Source organism: Marmota marmota, unplaced genomic scaffold, assembly GCF_001458135.2.
Source record: "Marmota marmota marmota unplaced genomic scaffold, marMar, whole genome shotgun sequence".
NCBI classification, from domain to species: domain Eukaryota; kingdom Metazoa; phylum Chordata; class Mammalia; order Rodentia; family Sciuridae; genus Marmota; species Marmota marmota.
Window position 1 is genome coordinate 24,516,987 of NW_026000142.1, and position 22,403 is coordinate 24,539,389.

The following is a 22,403-nucleotide window of genomic DNA, read 5'->3' on the forward strand; positions in this document are numbered from 1 at the left end:
TACACACAAAGAAACTGAAGCTCAGAGAGATTAAGAACTTGTCCAAGATCACACAAAGCCCTGAATCCAGGCTGGGGTAATTGTCTCCAGAGCCCCCTATCCATTCCAACCATCCCCATATTCTGTGATTTGGAGTGGACAACATATTCCCCCAACTGCCACTGCCCTGACCCTCCCTGCCCTGCCAAGGCTCAGGATGTCAGGCTCCTGGCCAAAACCCATGGGCACAAGAGCCTCTTAGTTTGACAAGGGGACTTACACTGAGGGGAATGTTTCGTCTGGTGTCTTCTGGATCAAAGGCCTCGACCTGATAAATAAATCCAGGTGTTTCTCTTTCTGCTATGAAGAGGTCTAAACCTGTGCGAGTGTGCAAAGTAGAAGAAGAAACATTTTATTAGATAAAGCAAGTGGTGGAACCAGGTGTGTTGGCATCATGGGACAGAGGGCAGCAATATCCCAGGCCACGAGGAAGACCACTGGCCAGCGAGCATGTGCCCAGCCATGTATGGGAACTGACAAAATGCTATGGTGTCGAGCCATCACCGATCTCCTCCATGGAGAGTGACGAGGTGCTGCTTGCTGAGCAGGGTTGGGAAGAACCACAGGTAGGAGCCTCCAGCGTGGGACTGCTCCAGGTCCCCACCCACTGCAATGTGCATAGAGTTCCTCAGCTGTGCTAAGCGACCCCTTGACGTGCACTCGGCATCTCAGCAGAAGTGAGCTTCTCAACAAGGTGTCTCCGGTGGGACTGAGAAGAGGTGGAGGGTGCAGAGGCTCAGGGAAAAGGCCAAGTACCCTATCTAGTTTCTCTCAGAGATCATCTTGGCTAATGGATGCAGGGCCACATTGCCTGGCCTGCCTGAGGGGCCCCACAACCCTGCACTAAGTGACTAATATTATTAAAAGCAACACCTCAAACAACATTTGAGGTGCACTGTGCTGAGGACCTAACATAAATTTTATCTCCATAACAGCCCTATGAAGAAGATATTGTAACTATTCTTTCCATGTTATTGACACTTTACAAATGAGGCTCAGACAAGCTATGACGTCACCTCAGCTAATCCCAGAGGAGAGGGATAGGAGCAGAACTTTCCTTCACTTTCGTCACTGTTCATACTTTTGTTAAAAATAAAATAAAATAAATGGTGCTTTGAATGTCCCAAAGGCTGATCTAGACACTGGAAAGACAATAGTTCACAGACAGACCAAACCCTGTTTTCAAGGCGCTTGCATTCCAGTGGGAAGATATGGATAATAAAATCTGTGCGGAAAAATAGGTGTATGTTAGGGAGCAATGGTACGGAGCAAAGTCAGGGAAGGGAGTGCTCAGAGGTGCCTTGCAATTTCAAATAGAGCAGCTATGGCAGGGTCCAGCTGGGGAGGGGGAGGAAGAGGAGGGAAGAGGCTGATGGGCAGTGTTGGGGTAGCAGGGGGCTTGCCAGTTTGGACGGGGCCTTGAGACTCTGGCTGTCTGTTTGAATGAGGTGAGAAGTTCTCACAGTGTTTTCAGATTTGCTTTAACTGATATTTTAACAGGATCCCTCTGGCTGTTGTCTGGAGAATCCACTGGAGTGAGCCCAGGGAGAGGGATGGGGCAGAAGCCAGGAGGCCAGCTGGGGGACCCTGGCAATCATCCAGGTGAGACACAACTGTGACTTGGACCGTGCTGTTGGTGGGGTGCAGATGCTGGTTGGATCTGGATGTATTTGGAAGCTGGGAAGATTTCCTGGTGGATTGGATGTTGGCTGTGAAAGCCAGGGAGGGGTGACTGAAGATATTGGCCCAAGCAACCAGAAGGACGGAGTGGCTATTAACTAAGCTGGAAAAGACACCGGGGAAGCAGACTAGGGTGAGGCGGGGAGGAGTGGGAGTCAGGAACTTGGTTTGGGGGGTACACTAAGTTGGGGAAGTCCATTAGACATCTGGGTGATGACAGATAAGACAGGCAGACATTTCAGTGAGAAGTTCTGCCAAGAACCTTAACTCAAATTAGAGACTTGGGGGTGTCAGAGTTCAGGTGGTGATCAAAGCCACGAGCTTGGAGTGAACAGGTAGGAGGTTCCCCTGTTCCAACATAAGTGGGGACCCTTATGTTGTCCCCACTCTGTGGCAGACCCTGAACACTCAGTGCCATCTAGGAGAAGAGTCCATGGGAAGAAGGGGCAAGTCAGTCACCGACTGCAACACAGTGACAAGCCTGTGATGGGCCTGGCCCAGGGTCCTCTAGAATGACCCTCTTGAGGTCCCTGAGCCTCAGTTTCCTCCATAGGACAGGGAAGGGGCCAAGAGAAACCGTGGCTGTGGAGGGCTTGGTAAACGGCTGGATACTGTGACTGGGTGTGCTGAGCCGGAGGACATTTCATCTATTCCCTGCTTGTTAAGCAGCTGCCTTTTCCAAGGAAACAGCTGTTTGTTTATTTTTTTTTTTTTCTGTTTTTCTCTGTCCTCCAGGGTCCTCCCTGATGCCACCGTCTGGGCTGCATTGCACACTCTGGTATATCTTACCTTCTGCCAACCTTCCTAGAAACCGAGGAGGCTCATTCACATCTGTTACCTGGACAGTCAGGATCTGCAGGTCTGTGACACCCACGTCATCCTTAACATAAATCTGCAAGTCATATATGTTTGGTCCTGTTTCAAAATCTAGCTGTTCCTCCCCAGTGGTGACAACCTAAAACAAAATGAAAAATTCTTAGTGAAAGAAGGTCTGATTTTTCACACGCACATTTGCAAAGGGTCCTTACTAGCAAGGAAGCAACCAGCATCCTGAAGACCATTTTTCACTTGCTGCCAGAGGAAACGGTTGTTTTGTCTTAGTGCTCTCAATGTAAGTCCCATGACACTCCACACTGAAGGCTCCTGTGCGTGCGGCTGCTTTTCACAGGAAAGAAAAATATCCAGGAGACATCCTGGTGCAATTCACCAGAGACGGAAAGCCTGAGAATTAAACACCTACCATATTTTGGGAGTAGGCTTCTAGAAAAGTCCTGTAGGTACCCTGAATACAGTCGGATCGTCTCTCATCTTTAAGAAAGGATGCTGCCCTTCCCTGGGGTTGCCGTCCAGCTGCGGCTCAACTTGTCACTCCACTCTAATTGTCCTAAGGCCACAAGCAAGAATGAGCAAGAGGAGAAGGATACATCTGCACATAGAAGGAATATTTCCTTAATCAACAGACTGTTCCCTCTTCTTGCGACTTCCCCCACATCCTTCCATTGTCAGGAAGTGTTGTCCTCTGCACTATTAGTACTTTGGAGGCGGGATAGCAACATCAAGAGGCAGAACCAGAGACTCATCACCAGAATTAAGAGCTGTTGCCAGCAGGATCGCTTGGGGTCCATGTGGGGGGGTCCTGCTAACTGGGGCTGGTCTGAGACCTCTTATATCTATAGGCACATTCTGCCATCAGCTTAGCCCCTGGAACTCCTATAAAGCTCACAGCCCTTTGAGACATTGCTATGGTTTGAATAGCCCATAAAAACTTAACTTGAAGTGTGATTGCCACTATAACGATATTGAGAGGTGGGTCCTGTAAGAGATTAGAGCACGAGGGTCCACCTCTTAGATGGATTGATGCCCTCGTTGCCATGGCTTTCTGGGCTTCCTGTCCCACCCTCCTGCTCTCTTGAGTGCTCTCTCACCATGCAGGTACTTTTGTCACGTCATGTCCCAGAAAGAAGGCCCTCACTAGATGCCAGCATCTTTTTTTTTTTTTTTTTTTTTTGTGGTGGTGGTGCTAGGGATTGAACCTAGGGCCTTGTGCATGCAAGGCAAGCACTCTACCAACTGAGCTATATCCGCAGCCCAGATGCCAGCATCTTGACATTGCCTTCCCAGCCACCAGAACTATGAGAAATAAATTTCTTCTCTTTTAAATCATCCAGTCTGTGCTATTCTGTTATAGTAGCAGAAATCAGATGAAGACAGATAACAAGGACTAAATTTCTTATATATCCACAACGGGTCCTAACAGAACTTTTGGCTACCAATGTGACTGGGGCCAGGTGGTAAGCTATTCAGCATCCTGCAGTGGGAGAGCACCTGGCTGCAATTCCATTCCCACCACCAAACTTCCATGTGACCTTGGGAGAGTTGCTTTCCCTTCCCCTGATTTTGCTTCCAAGTGATGATAATTAGGGAACTATCCCTCGCCCTAGTTAAACAGCTGAAGTATAATACGTAGTATTATAACAAAGAGCCAGGCCAGGGTCCTATGGAAGATTGGGAGACGATTCGTCATGAGCTGTGTGTGGTCAGAGAAGGCTGCACGGAGGAGGTGGTGGGTATTGTGTTTGCGAGATCTGGCCTGGTTAAGAGTGGAGAAGACAACCTCAGATGTGAATGCGTCCCTCAGTGGAGGAAGAATACACAAAGAGTTGAGAGAGAAGAGAGGTTGTGTCCATATTGTGCAGGGTCAATCTGGTAGCCACTTAAATGGAGGTGACATGGTCTCTCTGTTTTACATATAGAAGGTCAGGCAGCATGACACAGGGGTCACAATCACAGACTCTAGAGCCAGACTCACTGATTTTAGAGCTCAGCCTTCCCATTATTTCCATGCCTCAGTTTCCCTATTTATAAAATGGGGGTTAAAATAACATTATATAGGGTGAAGACGAATGAGCTAATCCATGAGAAGTCCGTAGAACCTTGCCTGGCTCAGAACTAATATCTTGCTAATGCTGACTTTTATCAACATGAGGCCATCAAAAATGTACATTCGGGCTGGGGCTGTAGCTCAGTGGTAGAGCGCCTGCCTTGCACATGTGAGGCACTGGGTTGGATCCTCAGCAACACATAAAAAATAAATAAATAAAAATATTGTGTCCAACTACAACTAAAAAAAAAGTTTTTTTTTTAAAATGTATGTTCCCCAGAGCAGGACCCTCTGTTAAGATGGTCACCCCGCTTTCCTGATTGATACCCTAGCTTCCTGCATCCCGAGCTGGGATGGATCTCTTCCCTAAATATTACCTATTGCCACCTTCTCTTTGAGAACCAACTCTAACAATCTAGAGCAAGCAAATTAACCACTCAAAAAAGGGCTCAAAAACATTATATCTTGGAACCAAAATAATTGTCTTGCTATCCAGACAAAGGAAAAAATTATTTTTGTTCTTGTTAACATCTTGTCAAGCTATTTTGTGGAACATTTTATTTATGCTAACAATTGTGAAAGGTAAACCCCCCACCCCACTCCATTTTACATTCAAAGACACTAAGACAGGGGAAGGGACTCTCCTAAGTTCACATCTGACAGTGGCGACCCCTTGATTTGGTTGCAAGCAAGCCACTACAGAGTATGTTAAATCTGAAGTCATCCTGGACAAAGCTGAGCAAATGTTCATGGCCAAGGGGATTTAGCTCAGTAGTACAATGCTTGCCTAGCATGCATCACAAAATAAATAAGCAAAATTTTAAAATTCAGGACTAGCCAGGAGCAGTGGCACACACCTGTAATCCCAGAGGCTCAGGAGGCTGAGGCAGGAGGATCACGAGTTCAAAGCCAACCTCAGTAACAGCGAAGAGTTAAGCAACTCAGTGAGACCCTGTCTCTAAATAAAATTCAAAATAGGGCTGGGGATGTGGCTCAGTGGTCCTGTGCCCCTGAGTTCAATCCCTGGTAACACCCCTCACAAATAAAAAAAATAGATGGGGAAAGAGATGAACAGATGAAAGTGTGGCAGGTGCAGGACCCTGGAGAGCTCCTGTCTTCCCAGCTACTGGCTTCTCAGAGCTATCCTTCAGGGTGCTGTTGCAGGAGAAAATCCCTCCACCCAGGATCAGCCGCTTGCGGCTGACTAAGGCTGACACCTCTCTTGCTGGCGATAGTGAGCCAGCACAGCATGGGGGCCACCATGGACAAGGATTCCTGGAGTCAGCCATACCTCAGTTTTCCCACCTTTAACTTGCAAATAAAACAGTAAAGGACTCCATAGCGTTATTGTAAACAGTAAATGAATGAAACCATAAAACATTCTGGAAATTCCTGGCATATGGTAAATGTTCTGTCAATGTGAGTTGCTGATGGCGTCATCATTAATCACCTCACATCCCCCCCACCTGAGAAGTCCTGGCAGCTGTGTCTCAAAGCAGGGAAACCTGGCCTCTGGCACAACTCAGAGCTTACCCTCAGAAGACATGACTGAGTCTCAAGGCCATCAGTGACCAGACTTCTGGCCATCAGCCTCCAGAGTGTGGAGAGAACCCAAGCAGGAGCCAGGTTCCTTCACGGAGACGGCATTACTGTGCCTGGAAGGGGGCAGGAGTGACTCGTGGGCTCACTGACGACGCTGGGTGGTTTCCAGGAAGAAGCCCATCCTCATGCTAAAGCAAGGGTCTGGGCAGCTGCAGGGCATGGTGCCCAGAGAGCACAGGGATAATGCAACAAATGCTTGAGCCTAAGTTAGCTGAAGGGCTAAGACATTGACATTTCAAGAGTTTGGGGATAGGAGGGAATTCTTCCTTGATTGGTTGCCCTGCTTAAATCACACGAAATGTGGAAAGAGCATACCTACCCCATGAGGAAGGATTTGGGAGCTCACCAAAATGGCCATCAATATGCACAACAAAAGAGGAGACCGAGAGCCTGGGGTTGGGAAAGAAGACCTGAACACCTGAGCTAAGTTGTTGTTGTTGTTCTTCTTCTTCTTCTTCTTGGGTTTTTTTTTTTTTTTTTTTGGTACTGGGGATTGAACCCAGGGGCACTTAACCACTGAGCCACATCCCCAGCCCTTTTGAATATTTTATTTAGAGACAGGGTCTCACTGAGTTACTTAGGACCTCACTAATTTGCTGAGGCTGCCTTTGAACTCGCAATCCTCCTTCCTCAGCCCCCTGAGCTGCTGGGATTATAGGTGTAAACTACTGTGTCCAGCTCTGAGCTAAGTTCTTATCCCATCTTTTATGGCTGTGTCTTGAAAAAAATCATTTAAACTCGCTGTCCCTGCATTATATCTAAAATAAGAATTAAAACTTTGAAATACTGTTATTAATCGTAAAAATCAGGAGATCAAGAATGTGAATATTCTTGGGAAGCTTTATGCAAATGTGAAGGAAGAGAAGTATCATTAAAGGCAGCAGACCACAGGGCTGAGAATGAGAACTCTCAAGGGGCAACAACCCAAATGTCTGTCAGTTGAAGAATGGATAAACAACATGTGGCATATACTTATAAAATGGAATATTATTCAGCCATAAAAAGAGGGAAGTACTGATACATGCTATAATATGGGTGGCCCTCGAAACTTTATGCTAAGCAAAAGAAGCCAGTCACAAAAGACCACATGCATTCTGTTCATATGAAATGTCCAGAACAAGCAAATCTGTAAAGACAAAAAGTAGATTAGTGGTTGCCAGCGACGGGGAACAGGAGAATACAGAGTGACTGCTAATGAGGATATAGTTTTATGTTGGGATAATGACAATTTTCTAAAATTAGAGTGTGGTGATGGTTGGACAACTCTGTAAGTATACAAAAGACCACTGAATTGTACAATTTAAATAAGTGGATAATATGCTGTGTGAATTGTATCTCAACAAAGCTGTTTTAAAAAATAATGAGAGCTCTGAAGCCTGACGGCCTGGTTTCCCATCTCAGCTCAGCTGCCCACTAGCTGTGCCACCCAGGGAAAATCACTTAAACTCTCCAGGCTTCATTTCCTCATCTGCAAAAGAGACTGATACTACAGACACAGTCACTAGATTGTTTTGGGGGTCACAAGGGCAAGCACCTATAACATACTCTCAACAGTGTTCGCATATGTGACGTGCTCTGTAAGTGTAAACGGTTGGCAAGACTGACGGGAACAGAAGGCAGCAGCTGTTGAAGACAAGCCAGCCATCAAAGGAGCAGGTAGGCAGGCAGTTAAGTCACAGACTGGCATCTGGGCCTGACAATGCAGGGAGGATGCTGAAGTGAAGACTGACCATACCAGAGAGCCCTGTCCTGGGGTGACCAGAGTACCAGAAGCCTGGGCGCTGACCTCAAGTCATAGGTTCTGCAGACCTGCTCTAGAGCAGATCTGCAAACTTCTGGAAAGCTCTACTAGTGACTGATGATGAGCTGCCTTAAGAACACCCCGTAGGTGCCTCACAGAAGCAGCCCAGCCTGGACCAGGCAGGCCAGAGCCCACTGGGTCCCACAAAGACCCCAAGGACCAATGGCAAGGCTGAGGATAGAATTGCAGGAGGTTCCTAGGCCAGTTGAGGAAGGGGATCAGGGTGTGGAGTATCAAAGCCTGGGCAAATCCAGACACCTAGACGCTAAAGGCATCCTGAGAAGACCCTGGAGTGTAAAGCATGCAACCAGCAAGTTGGTCCTCCCTGTGGGGAAATGACAACTTTGAGAAAGACTCAAATGACAAACTGAAAAACAGCAACAGGGCTCGGGTTGTAGCTCAGTGGCAGAGCACTTGTCTAGTATGAGCAAGGCCCTGGGTTCAATCTCCAGCACTGAAGGAAAAAAAAAAAAGAGCAAGAAAGCAGTAACAGTGGCACAGCTCTTGAACTATTGTCTCAGTTACCCAAGAGGAAACAGTTGCACATTAGAGGTGGACATTTAGACTTATATTTTATTAAAGGGCCTATGCCTTGCATATTAAATAAACCTACTTATAGATTTCCTTCTAAAAAACTCACAGAATCACGGAAAAGCAAAATCAGTTGACCCAAATTCATCAGAGCCTGGTTTTTAAAGAGCTTAATACCCAAACTATCAAACCCAAAGGATTTAGTGTAGTACACCTAACACCTGATGTCATGTGGCTTGTTGGCAGTAAGAAACAATCCTTCGAAGGTTGTGGTAGTGCACACCTGTAATCCCAGTGACTCAGGAGGCTGAGGCAGGAGGATCATGAGTTCAAGCAAGCTAGCTGCAGCAACCTAGCGAGGGCCTGAGCAACTCAGAACAAGGCCCTGTCTCTAAATAAAATAGAAAAGGGCTGGGGATATGGCTCAGTGGTTAAGAGCCCCTTGGTTCAATCCCCAGTGACACACACTCACACACACACACACACACACACACACACACACCAGAAAGAAACAAGCCTTCCTTTCCTAACAAATTTCCCAGTGCTCATGGGGACTGCATTCAATGGAGAAAGAAGGTCCAAAGGCTACAGAGGCATCAGGAACAGGGGGTGCTGGCTAGGATGCCCCAAATAGGACAACTGGATCTTACAGAGGGGAGTTTAAACAAGGGAATGAGGGAAAAGGATCACTGATCTGAACTGCCAGCCCTCCCCATCTCAGGACCACCCCTTTGCAGATGACTCCCTGTGGGTGGAGCTGGTGAAAGGCAGCTTACCTCAAAGTCAGTGCCCGACAGCCAGTTCACCCTGAAGGCTTCAGTGAGGGGATTGGAGTTGATTATCAGGGGAAATCCTGGGATCACAGGTGACAATGATACTGACAAATTCACAGAAAACTTGTGCACCAAAGTCTCAGGTGGGGAATTCTCTGCCACATTGCTTGTGGCAGGTAAGTGGATTAGATGTAAGGTCCCTCCTCCTGTGGATTTAAAAAAGACACAAAACGACATGAGCACAGAGCTTTTTGCTGGGAACAGGGGTCTTATCAACTTGGTTTGTGGCTTCAGTTCACGGCAGTGATGAGACCTGGTCACTCCCCAAGAACAAATGCTGCTGCCAAGTGCTAGAAAAGGAAATGTGAGACCTTCTGGGAACCGAGGAACAACCCCAGCAATCTGCTCTGTCCTTCAGTCAGTGAAGCTGCTGCCTTTTCTCTTGTCTCCCTACTTTTCTTCTTCTTCTTCCTCACACCCGTTTTTATGAAGAGCTAAGAAAAGAAAAATGTGATATCTAAGGAGAGAGGACCTTCCCCAGCCCCTGCCGCCTTGAAGGCCCTAGTGTGGTAAGGACACCCTCTCTCTCTCTCTCTCTTGCAGTTTGTAATTTTGTTTTCCGTCTCCGCAGCAGTGTTCAATTCATGAGGTCATCTGAGAATCGAGTGTGTATGACTAGACAATTCCAACCTCATGGGTGACCTCTCCACATCTACCAGCCATCTCAAGGGCAATTTTTTGTCATTGTTAGTGCCATGTTGTTGGACATCATGTAGGGAGTCCATCAGCACTTCTTGGGTGATTGATTAACTCCCTTTCACAGAGGAGAAAATGAGAATCAAGCGAGGGAACGTGGATTGCCTCAGGCTGTGTGACACACAAGTCCCTTTTTAATTTAAGAGAAAGGGTATTTCTTCCAAGAAAGGCTTGGAACCATTCTAAGACACTCGTGATACTCTGTGAGACTTGACCAGCACAGAGAGAGCCAGTGGAGACCCCATTCTCTCAGGCTTTCCTAGTTTCTGTGACTGTCCTGGACTGAGTAGTTCCCCCCAAAGATTCGGAAATGGAGTTTTCACCCATGTAATTAGTAAAGTTAAAAGGAAGGCATATTGGATTAGTGTGGGCTCTAACCCCAAGACTGGTGTCCTTGTGTGGAAGCAGGACACGGAGACACAGGAAGGCCATGAAATAACAGAGGCAGAGATTGGAAAGATACAGATACGAGTCAAGGAATAAAAAGCGATCAGCAGAAGCAAGGTGGAAGTGGGCACAGAACAGATTTTGCCTCAAGAAAGAATTAACCCTGCCAATACCTTGATTTTGGATTTCTGGTCTCCTGAACTATGTGAGAGAAAAGTGTTTTAAGCCACCCAATTTGAGGTGATTGGTCACAGCAGCCCTAGGAAATAAATCCAATGACCATTTCCCCAATGTTCTAAATAAGTGTATAATGAAAAATCCTTTACTTCATTTACTTCTCAAAAACACCCCTCTCGGGCAGGCGCTGTGGCGCCTCAGCTCAGGAGGCTGAGGCAGGAGGATCATGAATGAGTTCAAAGCCAGCCTTAACAACAGTGAGGCACTAAGCAACTCAGTGAGACCCTGTCTCTAAATAAAATACAAAATAGGGCTGGGGATGTGGCTCAGTGGTTGAGTGCCCCTGAGTTTAATCCCTAGTACCCCCACCACCCAGAAAAACCCACCCCTCTCAGATAGGTATTAATATTATCATTTTACAGATGGGGAAGCTTAGTGGAAAGTCACATAGCAAATAACAAATAGCAAAGCCAAGACTTACGTTGAGGTTCTACTTCCCAGGCAGCTTCCCCTTCTTGACCACCATCTGCCACTGGGATCCAAACTCCCAGAATGGTAGGAGACACAGGGGTAAGGAGGGACAGTAGAAGGATCTGTCCTACTGAAAGGTGTGAAGATTCTAGAGACAGTCAAGTCCTGGGGAAAGGTTTGGCTTTATCAGGGGATGCTTTTATTTCAGCAAGGGAGGGATGCAGAGGAATACATGGAAGTGTGAGAAAAATTGAAATAGAAGCACATCATGAATACAAACTTTCAACTTAGAGATTAAAATGCATACTTTTTATTTTTGCTCACAGAATTATCGCGCTTTATATGCAGGGACTGTGTAAGGACTCACACATGCAAACAGCCGAGGTTTCGGGTGATGTGGTTATGAGTAGCTTTTTTACATCTATTTACCTTGACTCTGATATAATAGCAGTCTTGCAATAAAAACCAGGAGCTAAAGAGTATGGTTGGAATATTTAGAGATGAAATGCTTCCATGAAGAGTTTTTCAAAATGAGCAGAGTAATGAATCACTTTGGTTGGACAAAGTTTTTAGGCCTAACGTGCTCACATTCTTTTCACCACAAGCAAAACTCACCAGGGCACCCCCCAAGCTGTTCACGACAGTTTCCTCACTGCTTAGCAAGACAAGGGCAACCACAGCAGAATCAGAGATTGGCACTTAATTTTCTAGGGCCCCATCTTCTTGCCCGTACTCCTTTCCACCCCTCCTTGCGCCTCAGTGACTTGTGCCCCTCCATTGAGGAGCAAAGACATAACTTGCTACTTTTTAATTTTTAAAAAAATTTCAATGAATAGCCTGCCCCACCCAAATGAACAGACTGAAGCAATTAACCACCTGTATTTACCAAACCTCACCTCACCAGGCACAGTGCCAGGGGCTTTCCTACCTATGGCGTCCACTCCCAACATACCTGAAGTCATCACACACTCAGTAAGTGACTGTGGTGGGCTTGGCTTCCTGCCTCTGGATCTTGTAGATAACTGACAGTCCATACCTACCACAGAGTCTGTTGCTCTGTATCTGCAACACAGCCATGTACCTGGGACACATAGTAGTTATTCTGTCACTTGGGAACACTGCAGCAACATGGCTCCAGGGCTTGATAAGAAATTGGACCTTCCACCTGGATGCTAAATCTGGATGATGTGATCTACAAGAGGCTGTTTTTTTTGTTTGTTTGTTTGTTTGTTTGTTTGTTAGAATAACATAAAGAATTGGGCTGGGAAATGAGCTTGCTGGGGGTTCATGGATGAGCAGCTTGCTAAGCTCCAGTTGGATTTTTCCACAGCCTCGCCCTGAATAGGCAGATTCTCATGGCCACCAAACTTGATGCATTCCCTTTGAGGAGCTGAGGGAAACCGAGAAGCTGTCATCCCCATATATTGTCTACTGACAGTTCTGGTTTGCTCTGCTGGGAGAGCATCCCTTGGTTTTGTTGCATCAATCATGACTTTGGCATTACTGTGTCTGGGAGACTAATGTCATGAAAGAACACCAGCATTCCAACACAAGACATCTGACTCAAGTACAGCTCTATACTGCCTCCTTGTATGTATGTGTGTGTGTGTGTATATATATATATATATATATATATATATATATATATATATATATGGCTTTTCATAGTCTTCCTGGAATGGTCATTTTTGTAGTGAGGGAGATATTTTGGAAGGAGAAGTGGATAGATCCCTTGACCTCAAGCAATTTGTATTGAAAACTGTTTGCTCCACATGTGGCTAGAGCCAAGCTGTCCTTGGATATGCCCATTCTGCGGACATTCTTGCTGGTAATGTTCTACTTGGCTGGTGACCTCTCTTCCCAGGGTACAGTTGTGTGTTCCAGGATTGTGCACCTGAATCCAAAAGCTTTAAGGCAGACATTCTGTGGATACTGATAAGAAAGGTAGACCCACTGCAATCTAAATGCCCAGTTTTTCCAGCTTCTTTGCTTTAAAAAAAAAAAAAGTACTAGTAATAGCAATAGCAATAATTTAAAAAGTGACTCGTGCTATAAATAGAGCAATTAGTAAGATGCAGTGTTCAAAATGGTCAATCCATTCATTACACAGATAAGTTTGAGCTGTGTACCCAAAGCACCCCACTGAGCAGTGGCAGAGGGCAGGTTAAAGGCCAAGGGCCAGGTCTTTGGAAGTCACTTTTCCAGAAGGCTTTATTTTATGGTCTGAATACTGAAGAGCAGGAATGAGGGTTTAATGGAATTTGACTTACACATGAATCTTAATTAATGCTCAAATTAGAATTGCTTGAAGGTTACACTTTGAAAAAGGAAAGGCCTGCAGGAGATCTAGTATCGGCCCCTGAGCCCACTGCAGCTTCTCTCTTGTGCTTGAGATCTGGGTGCTTGACGTGCTCACTTGTTTCCCCTGAATCACTGACTTTCCAGAAACAGCTCCTGGGGCCTCCTCCCAGGAGTCTGTGTTGAGGCAAGGCCTCCTCAGCCTCAGTTACAGGGGAGAATGTGACTGCCCTGGGCCCCCAACCCCATAAATGGTGACATAGATTCAGGATGTGGGGTGAGGCCACCTTCTCCTTCTAGGGACGTGGCTGCTCTAACTTGTAGCTCTTTTCAGTACACAGAGAGAATAGTGCGTATCTGAGGTGCCACTCTCTAGTAGCTAATCGAAATAGTAGTAAAAGAAATCAGAGTTGTGAAAGGAGCAAGGGATTTGAAATTAGCTCTTGCTTCTGGCTTTGGCTTTGCTGCTACTTGATTGTGTGACAGTGGGCTGGGCCCTGCCTGAGCTTCCCTATCAACTGTCTTTCAGGGATGCAGTGCCACACCAACAGGGGCTTTTAAGCAGGTTCTACTGCCGGTGAACTTGCCCAGGACCCAGTGATAATTTTGCGAATCTACAGTTTTATTATAAGAAAAAATATACAACATAGCAAGAACATTAAAGTGAGGATACTTAATCACCTCTGAACGATGCCTCATAGCAAGAGATCCAGAAGGGCTGGAAGTAAGCTCCTGTTGTCCCTTTTTCCTCTAAGGAACATGCAGGATACACTTTGTCAGGTCAGGAATCACAGATGTAAGCACAAATGCCATCTTAGTCTGTTTGTGCTGCAAGTAACAGAAGAGCACAGACTGGGTAATTTATAAGCAATGGAAGTTTATTTGGCTCACAGTTCTGGAGGCTGGAAAATCCGAATTGAGGGGCCTTCCTGCTTTTTTCATAATGTAGCAGAAGACACTGTTCTGTGAGAGAAGTCCAGCCCACTCCCTTAGCATCAAACCCACTCCCATCATAATGGCATTTAGCTTCCACAATAATGACCTGATCATCTCTTAAAGATTCCATCTCTCATTGATATTCTCAGTGGGAACTGTTTCTAAGACCTTAACTTTGGGAGACACATTCGAAACATAGCAAGTACCTTGGAAACACAGTACCCAAAATGGAGCCTCTGCTGGAATTTTTTTCTCTTTTGCTGTAGGCACATTCTTGCTATATAACCAGCCTCGACAGCACAGCCTTGTGAGGTTCTAGGTGAGACCAGGTGCAAATCATCAATCTCACTGTTATCAATTAAACAATGCTTACAGGCTGGTACAAACCATGCAGAAACTCCTAGGACCCATGGTTACAAAACCACATTACTAAGCAGCATTGCTTCACGCCTTGATCAGGGTCAGCATGGTGCAGGAACTTTAGCAAAACAACTCAGGCTCATACCAGGCCTGCTAGAACTCACGGTTACAGCCCAGATACCATAAATGAAAATCCTATATTCAGTAAACTATGAAAGATGACAGAATGTTTGTTTGGGTATGTGCAACTTTTTTCTGTTGCTCTCATTTCCACCATGTGTACTTTCTGAATGGGATGCTTGCCTTTCCTTTTGGAAGAGCTGATCCATGCAGAAAAGATTGATAGACCAGAGCCCTTAATTGGACACAGAGGAAAAGAAGAGAACTCTCGCAATGATTCTGGACATGGCACTATATTATAATTGGCAAGAGAAAAAATTGCTTGCCTTGGAGCATCACTCAGGTTCTGATATGAGAAGGGTTGGTTTCTTTCAAACCTTTACCAGCTCCACAAAGGTGAAAAGCAGGTGGGTTCCAGGGACTTGAGCCCTCACTCCAGTGTTTGAGAAAGACTTTCTGGAAATAGACTGCATCTTCCTGCCTTTTTCAATGAAGAGAGCATTAAGAAACAGTTATACCTAGTTTCTCTAGGGGCATAAAACATTGAATCTTGGACTTTTTCTGACTTCTTGACATTGCCTAGCAAAGTACCAAGCCCAGAAGATGGGCTCAGGGACTTCCTGGAGAGACTAGGCATAGCTTTGCAGCTATGGACAAAAGTCAGGCAGATGGCTTGGTACCTTTGCATGTTCATGGAGATCTCCATCACCAAGGAACCCTTCTCTCCGTAAAAACCCTGGAATGTTCTATTTCCATGAGAGCAATACAAAAGCTAGTCCCCTGGAGACTTTCTCGAAATGTAGACAGGTTCTAAGTGCAGTGGGTTCAAATACACCAAGGCTTCTTTAATAGGACCTTCATCTTCTGAGAATTACAGGTGGTTCTTCAGTGCTGAGGCAGCTCGAGAAGGCTATTTTGTCTCAACCCTTTCCCATGAATACAGTTGAGAGTTTCATCTAGATTTTTTTTTTTTTTTTTTTGCAGTGTGGGGAGGGGTGCTTTCTTTGTAAGTTGTTATTAGAATGGGACATGATCCCTTCCCAAAGAGAAACTTTCATTTCCTTCATCCTAATAGGAGATGAAAAGGACAGAAGCTAATTTAAATGCCAAACTGAAGGGGCTGGGGTTGTGGCTCAGCCGTAGAGTGCTTGCCTCACACATGTGGGGACCCACTATGCGCAGAAGATGTGGACATTTTGAGAAAGCCTCCATGGGTTTGATCCTCAACACCATATAAAAATGGATAAATAAACAAAATCAAGGTATGGTGTCCATCTATAACTAAAAAAAATTTTTTTTTAAATGCCAACATGAAGCAGGCAGAAAAATAAATCTAAAATTCTGCATTTGGTGAGGGGGTAATCAGTAAGTGGGGAAAAAAATAAATCAACCCACACTAGATTCAGAAGGCATGGTGGTTGATGAAATGACAAACATTTATTGGGTCTCCTCTGTGTGGCGCTCAGGACCCACAAGGTAATAGGAAACATTAAACCTGATACGGCAGGGATGGCAGTGTGGTTGAAGAGCCGGGACAGGCGCATATCAAATGGATTACAGAATGACAGCTCCTGCTAACTTTGCTGAGTGCCACTGAGTGTGTGGGGCACTGTGCCAAGTGGTTGGCACACAGCAGTCATGCAGGCAAGAGGAGCTCCGGGGTGCAGTGGCAAGAGGGCTCTTCCCAAGATAGAGCAGCTCCACAGGGTGGTGGGGCTTGAACTGGTCCTCGAAAGAAGCATAGGGCCCGAGGAAAGGGAAGAGAAGCCTGAGAGGATGTTAGTTTATTTGAGAGTGTACAGTGATGCCTACTTCCTGCATGCTGAAGGCAGGTGCTGATATGTATGCCCTTGCCCCCAGAATCCCCTGTCACCCTAGTGTTCAAGCACTAGAAATAGACATAATCAGAACGCACCATATCACCAGGTGGGGTGGTGCACGTCTATAATCCCAGTGGCTCAGGAGGCTGAGGCAGGAAGAGTTCAAAGCCAGCCTCAGCAAAAGGAAGGCACTAAGCAACTCAGTGAGACCCTGTCTCTAAATAAAATACAAAATAGGGCTGGGGATGTAGCTCAGTGGTTGAGTGCCCCTGAGTTCAATCCCCAATAGCCCCCCCCCAAAAAAAATGTGCAATATCAGGAGCGTCATGATCAGGTACTTGGACTCACAAAAGTTGAGAGATGAAGAGTTTGCATTCTGATAGCCCTTCCAAAACTAGGATTTGAACTGTGGAAGTAAAAGCATGATAAAATCCATGGTCTTTGGGGACCCACTATGAGCAGAAGATGTGGACATTTTGAGAAAGCCTCCAGAGAATTATCTTTTTAAATTTTATATATATATATATATATATATATATATATATATATATATATATATATATNATATATATATATATATATATATATATATATATATATATATATATATATATAATATTTATTGCATACCTTTGTGATCTGCTCCTCTCACACATCTGATAAAAAAGATCCAAATGGTAGTGTTCAAGTAGGAGGCACTGGGTTCTTCCTAACCTCACTCTCCCCTCCACAGTGACAATAAATGTCACCCCTTAACTCAAATGATTATGGCCTAAAAGCCCATACTTCTGCAGAAACTGCAATGTTTACTTCAAGCAAGAGGCTGGGCTGCTCAAGGACTGCTTCTCTGCACAGTTCCACCTGCTCCCTGCAGGGTCTGAAAGCCCAAGTTGAAGGAAGCCTCCACTTTAGGAAACCCAGGCATTTATTCGGTTAGCAGATCAAAGAGGAAAATCAAATGGTCATTTCCATAGATCATTAAAAAAGCATTTGACTTAAAAATCCATTTTTATTTAGAAAAACTCCCAATAAAACAAGAACAAAGGCTAACCCCTTAGTATGTCAAACATTTCTCTCGCTCTGAAAGCTAGCATCATGTTTAGTGTGGAACAGGACAGAAATGCACACTCTTATTATTTAACAATGGTCTGCAGGCATAGGCCTGGCAATTAGATAAGAGGGAGAAACAGAGGGTATAAAAATAGGAGAGGAAGAGTAGAAATGTTCATTCTTTTCAAACCTGGAAAATGCATGTGAATCAACTGAGAAGAGCATAAATGGTGAGATAATGCACTAATAGATTTCCTATATCATACAATAATAAGTTAAAAGACAAGGGAAGAAAAGATTCCATCTGCACATGTAAAAATAGAAAAAGGAAAGCACTAGAAATAGCCATGATCAGAATGTGCAATATCTATATGAAGGAAACCTTAAAATACTCCTGAGGAAAACAAAGGAAGACTTGAACAAGTATCTAGAACACTGCTCCTCAGTCAGGAAGACTCAGCTGCACAAATAATAATCACTAACATTTACTAAGCATTTACTATGTTCCAGACACTCCCCTAAGTATTTGACTACATAACTCATCCAAGATGTAAATGATCCCTAAATTAATCTACAAATTAACATGATTGAATTCCATACATTATGCATAAACGACCTACTCAAAAATAAAAGAATTTAAAAATCTCAAGTTCAATAATCCAAACTGACAACATCAAAAAAGATCATCCAGTTCTTAAAGCTCTTGATTAAGAAAGAGGGGGATATCAGAAGGATTAGGCTGAATTTTTGGTTCTTTCTATCAGAAGGTGTTTTCTTTGCTCCATACAAAGACGGTGGCCTCTAAGGATCTCAGTTTCCCCAGACTTGCCAACCTTAGGTTGTCCCCCAAGGCTCCAGAGAGGAGCCATAAACTCCATAAAGCCTGACTTGACGTGTGCACAGAGCGCTGCTATGAAAGTTCCAGCACAAGCCAGTCAGAGCACGGGGGAGAGTGAACTCTGTACGGACAGATTAGATGGTGGTCCTCGGAGCACCTCTCTCTTGCACCCCCTGCGCCAGCCCCCAGGCCTCCTGAAGCTGCTGTGTCTGATTCATCATTGCAGATAAGCCCACCATGGAATAAGGCCTCCCAGAAGAAATTTCCTCTTTGAAGACATTATCACACCATGGTATCCTGCGAACCAAGTAGACCCTGCAAGTTTCCAAAGCAAAATGGAGCTCCCACCTGAGGTGGCACCCAGGAGGACCAGGAGGATGACGGCTTCCCGCATGCTTGATGATGGCTCCCGCCTGTGTGCGCCTCCAGCACGGATCCAGGACTGACTCCAGACTCACACCCAAGGTCTATCTCAGACTCCGCTCATCTTCCCCTCCTGCCTTTGTTGCCATGCAGGGAATCAAACAGAGGCTTTGGTGGTAACTTAGGGAGACTCTAAACAGCACAGGACTGTTTGTTCTTTGATCACCTGCTTCTCTGATGGCATGGTACCCATGGGGCCCAGCAACCAGGCCTCGGCAATCTCCAGCCAGTCCATCCTAAAAGTCCTCATGCACCCTGTGGCTCTGCAGGGAGCCAGCAGGCTCCTGATAGTCTCAGTTGTCCTGTAACCAGGCTTGTCATTCCCACAATCAGGTGTCGTCAGAGGTGGGATTTTTCTGCTGTCCTGAATTGAGAGGAGCCGAGAGCTGGCTTCTCTTCAAGGCAGACGCGTGTTGGTAGAGCTGCCCTTGACTCCAGCCATCACCCGGCCCCTCCAGACCCTAAAGAAGAATGCGGATGAAGATTGCTAGGGTCGTGAGGCTTCAGCCCCCTAGGGAATGGTGGGGCCTGTCCCTCAGGGGTCGTTTTGTCCCTTTACCATGTTTTTATGCACCAAGTAGCCCTGCTCCAGGGCACAAGGAGTGACAAATAAGTGGACTTAGGTTGGGTTCCAGCCTCCACTCAGGAGAGGGGCAATGCAGGGCAGAGGAAGGATGGTAGAGGGCAGCCTGTCCACTACTGGGAACAGTAAGAATAGTCGTGGACTGTGGAAGGAACCGTCTCTCTGTTTCTTTCATGGTACGGCTGCCCCCTGGGAGGGGGGATTCAGCAGCTCAAGGCTGGCATCAGGAGTGGAGTAGGGGGTGTTGAGACAGAACCTCTCTGTCCCTGACAGGTGCTCTCAAGAACCTCACACACGCCCCATTGGCAAACCAGCACAAAACACCTGCCAGTTAGCCCTTGTGAGCAAGAGGAGCCGCCACAGTAACAGAGAGACAAGAGCCAGGGCCAGCTGAGTAGACTGTCCCTTTCCTCCTCCCCTCCCCCATCTTCCACCCCAAGGCAGAGAGGGAGAAGGGAGCTGGCAGTCATGCCACACTTTGAGAGTCTCAGCCCCAGCTGTGCCAGCCTGGGGACAGGACAGTGGCAGGAAGCGAAATTTAAGTCCAGTCTGAGATGCAAGCTTTAAACTGCAGTGGGCTATGAATAACTGATGGTGACCAGAAAGCAAGAGGTATTTATTGATTTATTTTCATGGTCCGGGGGATTGAACCCAGGGGCACTCTACCACTGGGCCACATCCCTAGCCCTTTTGTTTGTTTTTTTTTTTTTTTTAATTGAGATACGGTCTCACTGTATTGCTGAGGGTCTTGCTAAGTTTACTGAGGCTGGCCTCAAACTTGTGATCCTCCTGCCTCAGCCTCCTGAGTAGCTGGGCCATCACAAAAGTAAGATGTTAAAAGAGACAAGAAAGGGAGATTTAACAGAGGTCCATTGAAAAAGTGAATAAAGGAAAAATAAAGCCATTGTGGTTTACATGCCCTGAATTAGGGTTGGCGATAGCCTTAGGGAATCTAAGGCTCAGGGGGTGGGCAACCTGCCCCAGGGCACTGCCAGCCAGTGCTCCCTGCTAGCCAAACCCAGGGCAGCAAGGCTGTCCTCCTCCCCTCCCACAAAGTCCAAGAGTCATCAAGCCCCTTCTAACATCCCGATGCCACCACCCTGGTTTAAGGTCCTTGCCTCTGACCTGAATTGTCTCCATAGCCACCAGTGCAACCCACCAGGTCTGTCAGGTTAATTTTCCAAAAGTACAATTTTGATCACTCACTTTCTTACTTAAAATAACAGACAACTTTTTTCCCCTTAGGAAAAATTGTATAAAGCAGGAAGGGTAGTAAGATTTGGAATGTTTAGACTACAGGCTTCTGTCTGAAGTAGATAGATGGCAAGAAAAAAAAAAAAAACCCACAGGTTTTGCTGTGTGACCTTGGGCAAATTACCAAACCTTTCTGAATCTCAGGTCTGTTCACTTCCATAAATCAGTAGAAATAAGGCTAGCTCTGTTGAACGATGGCAAGCAGTGGATGAGATAACAAAGTGAAATAAACTGGCCCGCATTTTTTCTTCCAACGATACTATTTTTCCCAGTAGGATGTCTGTAGTACCTTGCAAGGGCTGAAACATAGTAGGTGTTCAATATGCACCAGCTCAATAAAAAAGCGGAGTAGACACCGGTTGCCAAGTTACCAATTCTTACCCCTCCGTTTTTCCTGTCGTGTTAGTTACTGTAAATAATCCATTTCATTATGCATAATTAAAGCTGAAGTGATGGCGCAGATTAAGTTATGGAAAACGTCAGAATAATTAAGGCTTTGAATTAAAGAAACTCACATCTGTTTCATTTTCAGCCTGACTACACAGCATTTTTCATGTTACCCTGTTCCCACCAGGATCTTGTGAGTCTCTCCTCCCTTGCCCTCCCTGGTTCTGGGGAGTAGGAGGGTCATATTTTGATGTGTGTGTATGTGTGTGTGTGTGTGTGTGTGTTCTCTAGTAATTGCAGCTTCTGTTTCCAGCCCTGAGGCTGTGGTCGTCACTGGGGTTGGCCTTTGCCTTGTGTCAGTTCCCATCTCCTTCTGATCCCGTGGTCCCGGCACCAGGGACCCTGACTGGGTCAGGATCACACAGAGACTGAGGGATCCCTGGGGCCCCTTGCTTTCCTGGCCCCTGACTTCAGCACAAAGCTGTCCCTATTCCACCTGCTCTCAGCTGGTGGATGGGGCTGCTCACACCCAGGGCCAGAACCTTTGGAGCAAGGCCCCACTCCAGCTTCCATGAAGGACCAGAGATTCTTCTCCTAAGTCCTACCTGGCCCAGCAGGGGTCAGCCCTGAAAGTATTTCAGGGGACCCCCCTGGGAACCAGCAAGTGCCTAGTGTGCCAAAGGAGTGGAGTTCTGAATATTTGTTGACTTTAGAACTGGGAACACACTTTCCAGTGGATGGGTTGTTTGCAGCCCACACACCTTACGCAGTCTCCAGTGCACTTGACACCACCCAGACTGACCATGACCACAGAAGCTTTGCTGCGAATGTTCAACAGTTCAGCTCCTTGAGTTGGTCCTCGGGCACTGGCCAGCTGGCCAGAGGACCGTACCGCCTTTGTGTCTGTGGGGAAGTTCTATCCCTGGTTCCTCTTCATCCAGCCTGGAACAGAGGCTTGCAGGAACCTAAATCCTAGGGCAGGCTCCACCACTGCAGCACCCCGACATCCCGTGTCCCCCTGAAGACCAGGCCCACACTCAGAGCAATGAGAGCCAAGCTAAGGGCACCAAGCTTCTCAGAGGAGTGGAAATGCTTCCCTCTCCCTTAGGAGAGTGTCCATGCCACTTGGCTGGGGGCCCCGTGGTCCTCTCCCTCATATGTGTCCAGCCAGCGGCCTTCATTGGCTTTCCCAGAACCCCTGCTCCAAGCAACAGGCCTCCTACTTAACCTCTCTGC

The 22,403-nt window shown here is 46.2% G+C and overlaps 1 protein-coding gene across 1 annotated transcript in view; it reads right to left on the reverse strand.

The window, feature by feature from the left end:
• Cdhr3 (cadherin related family member 3) overlaps positions 1–19,030 on the reverse strand; it is a 68,804-nt gene extending 49,774 nt beyond the window's left edge. Inside the window, exons 1-4 of the mRNA XM_015488209.2 lie at positions 18,869–19,030; positions 9,311–9,513; positions 2,509–2,674; positions 260–357 (exon numbers count right to left, since the gene is read on the reverse strand). Coding sequence (XP_015343695.2) covers positions 260–357; positions 2,509–2,674; positions 9,311–9,513; positions 18,869–18,914 — 513 coding nt within the window. The 5' untranslated portion in view covers positions 18,915–19,030. The remainder of the gene's footprint in view (positions 1–259; positions 358–2,508; positions 2,675–9,310; positions 9,514–18,868) is intronic.
• Between the last annotated feature and the right edge of the window lie 3,373 nt (positions 19,031–22,403).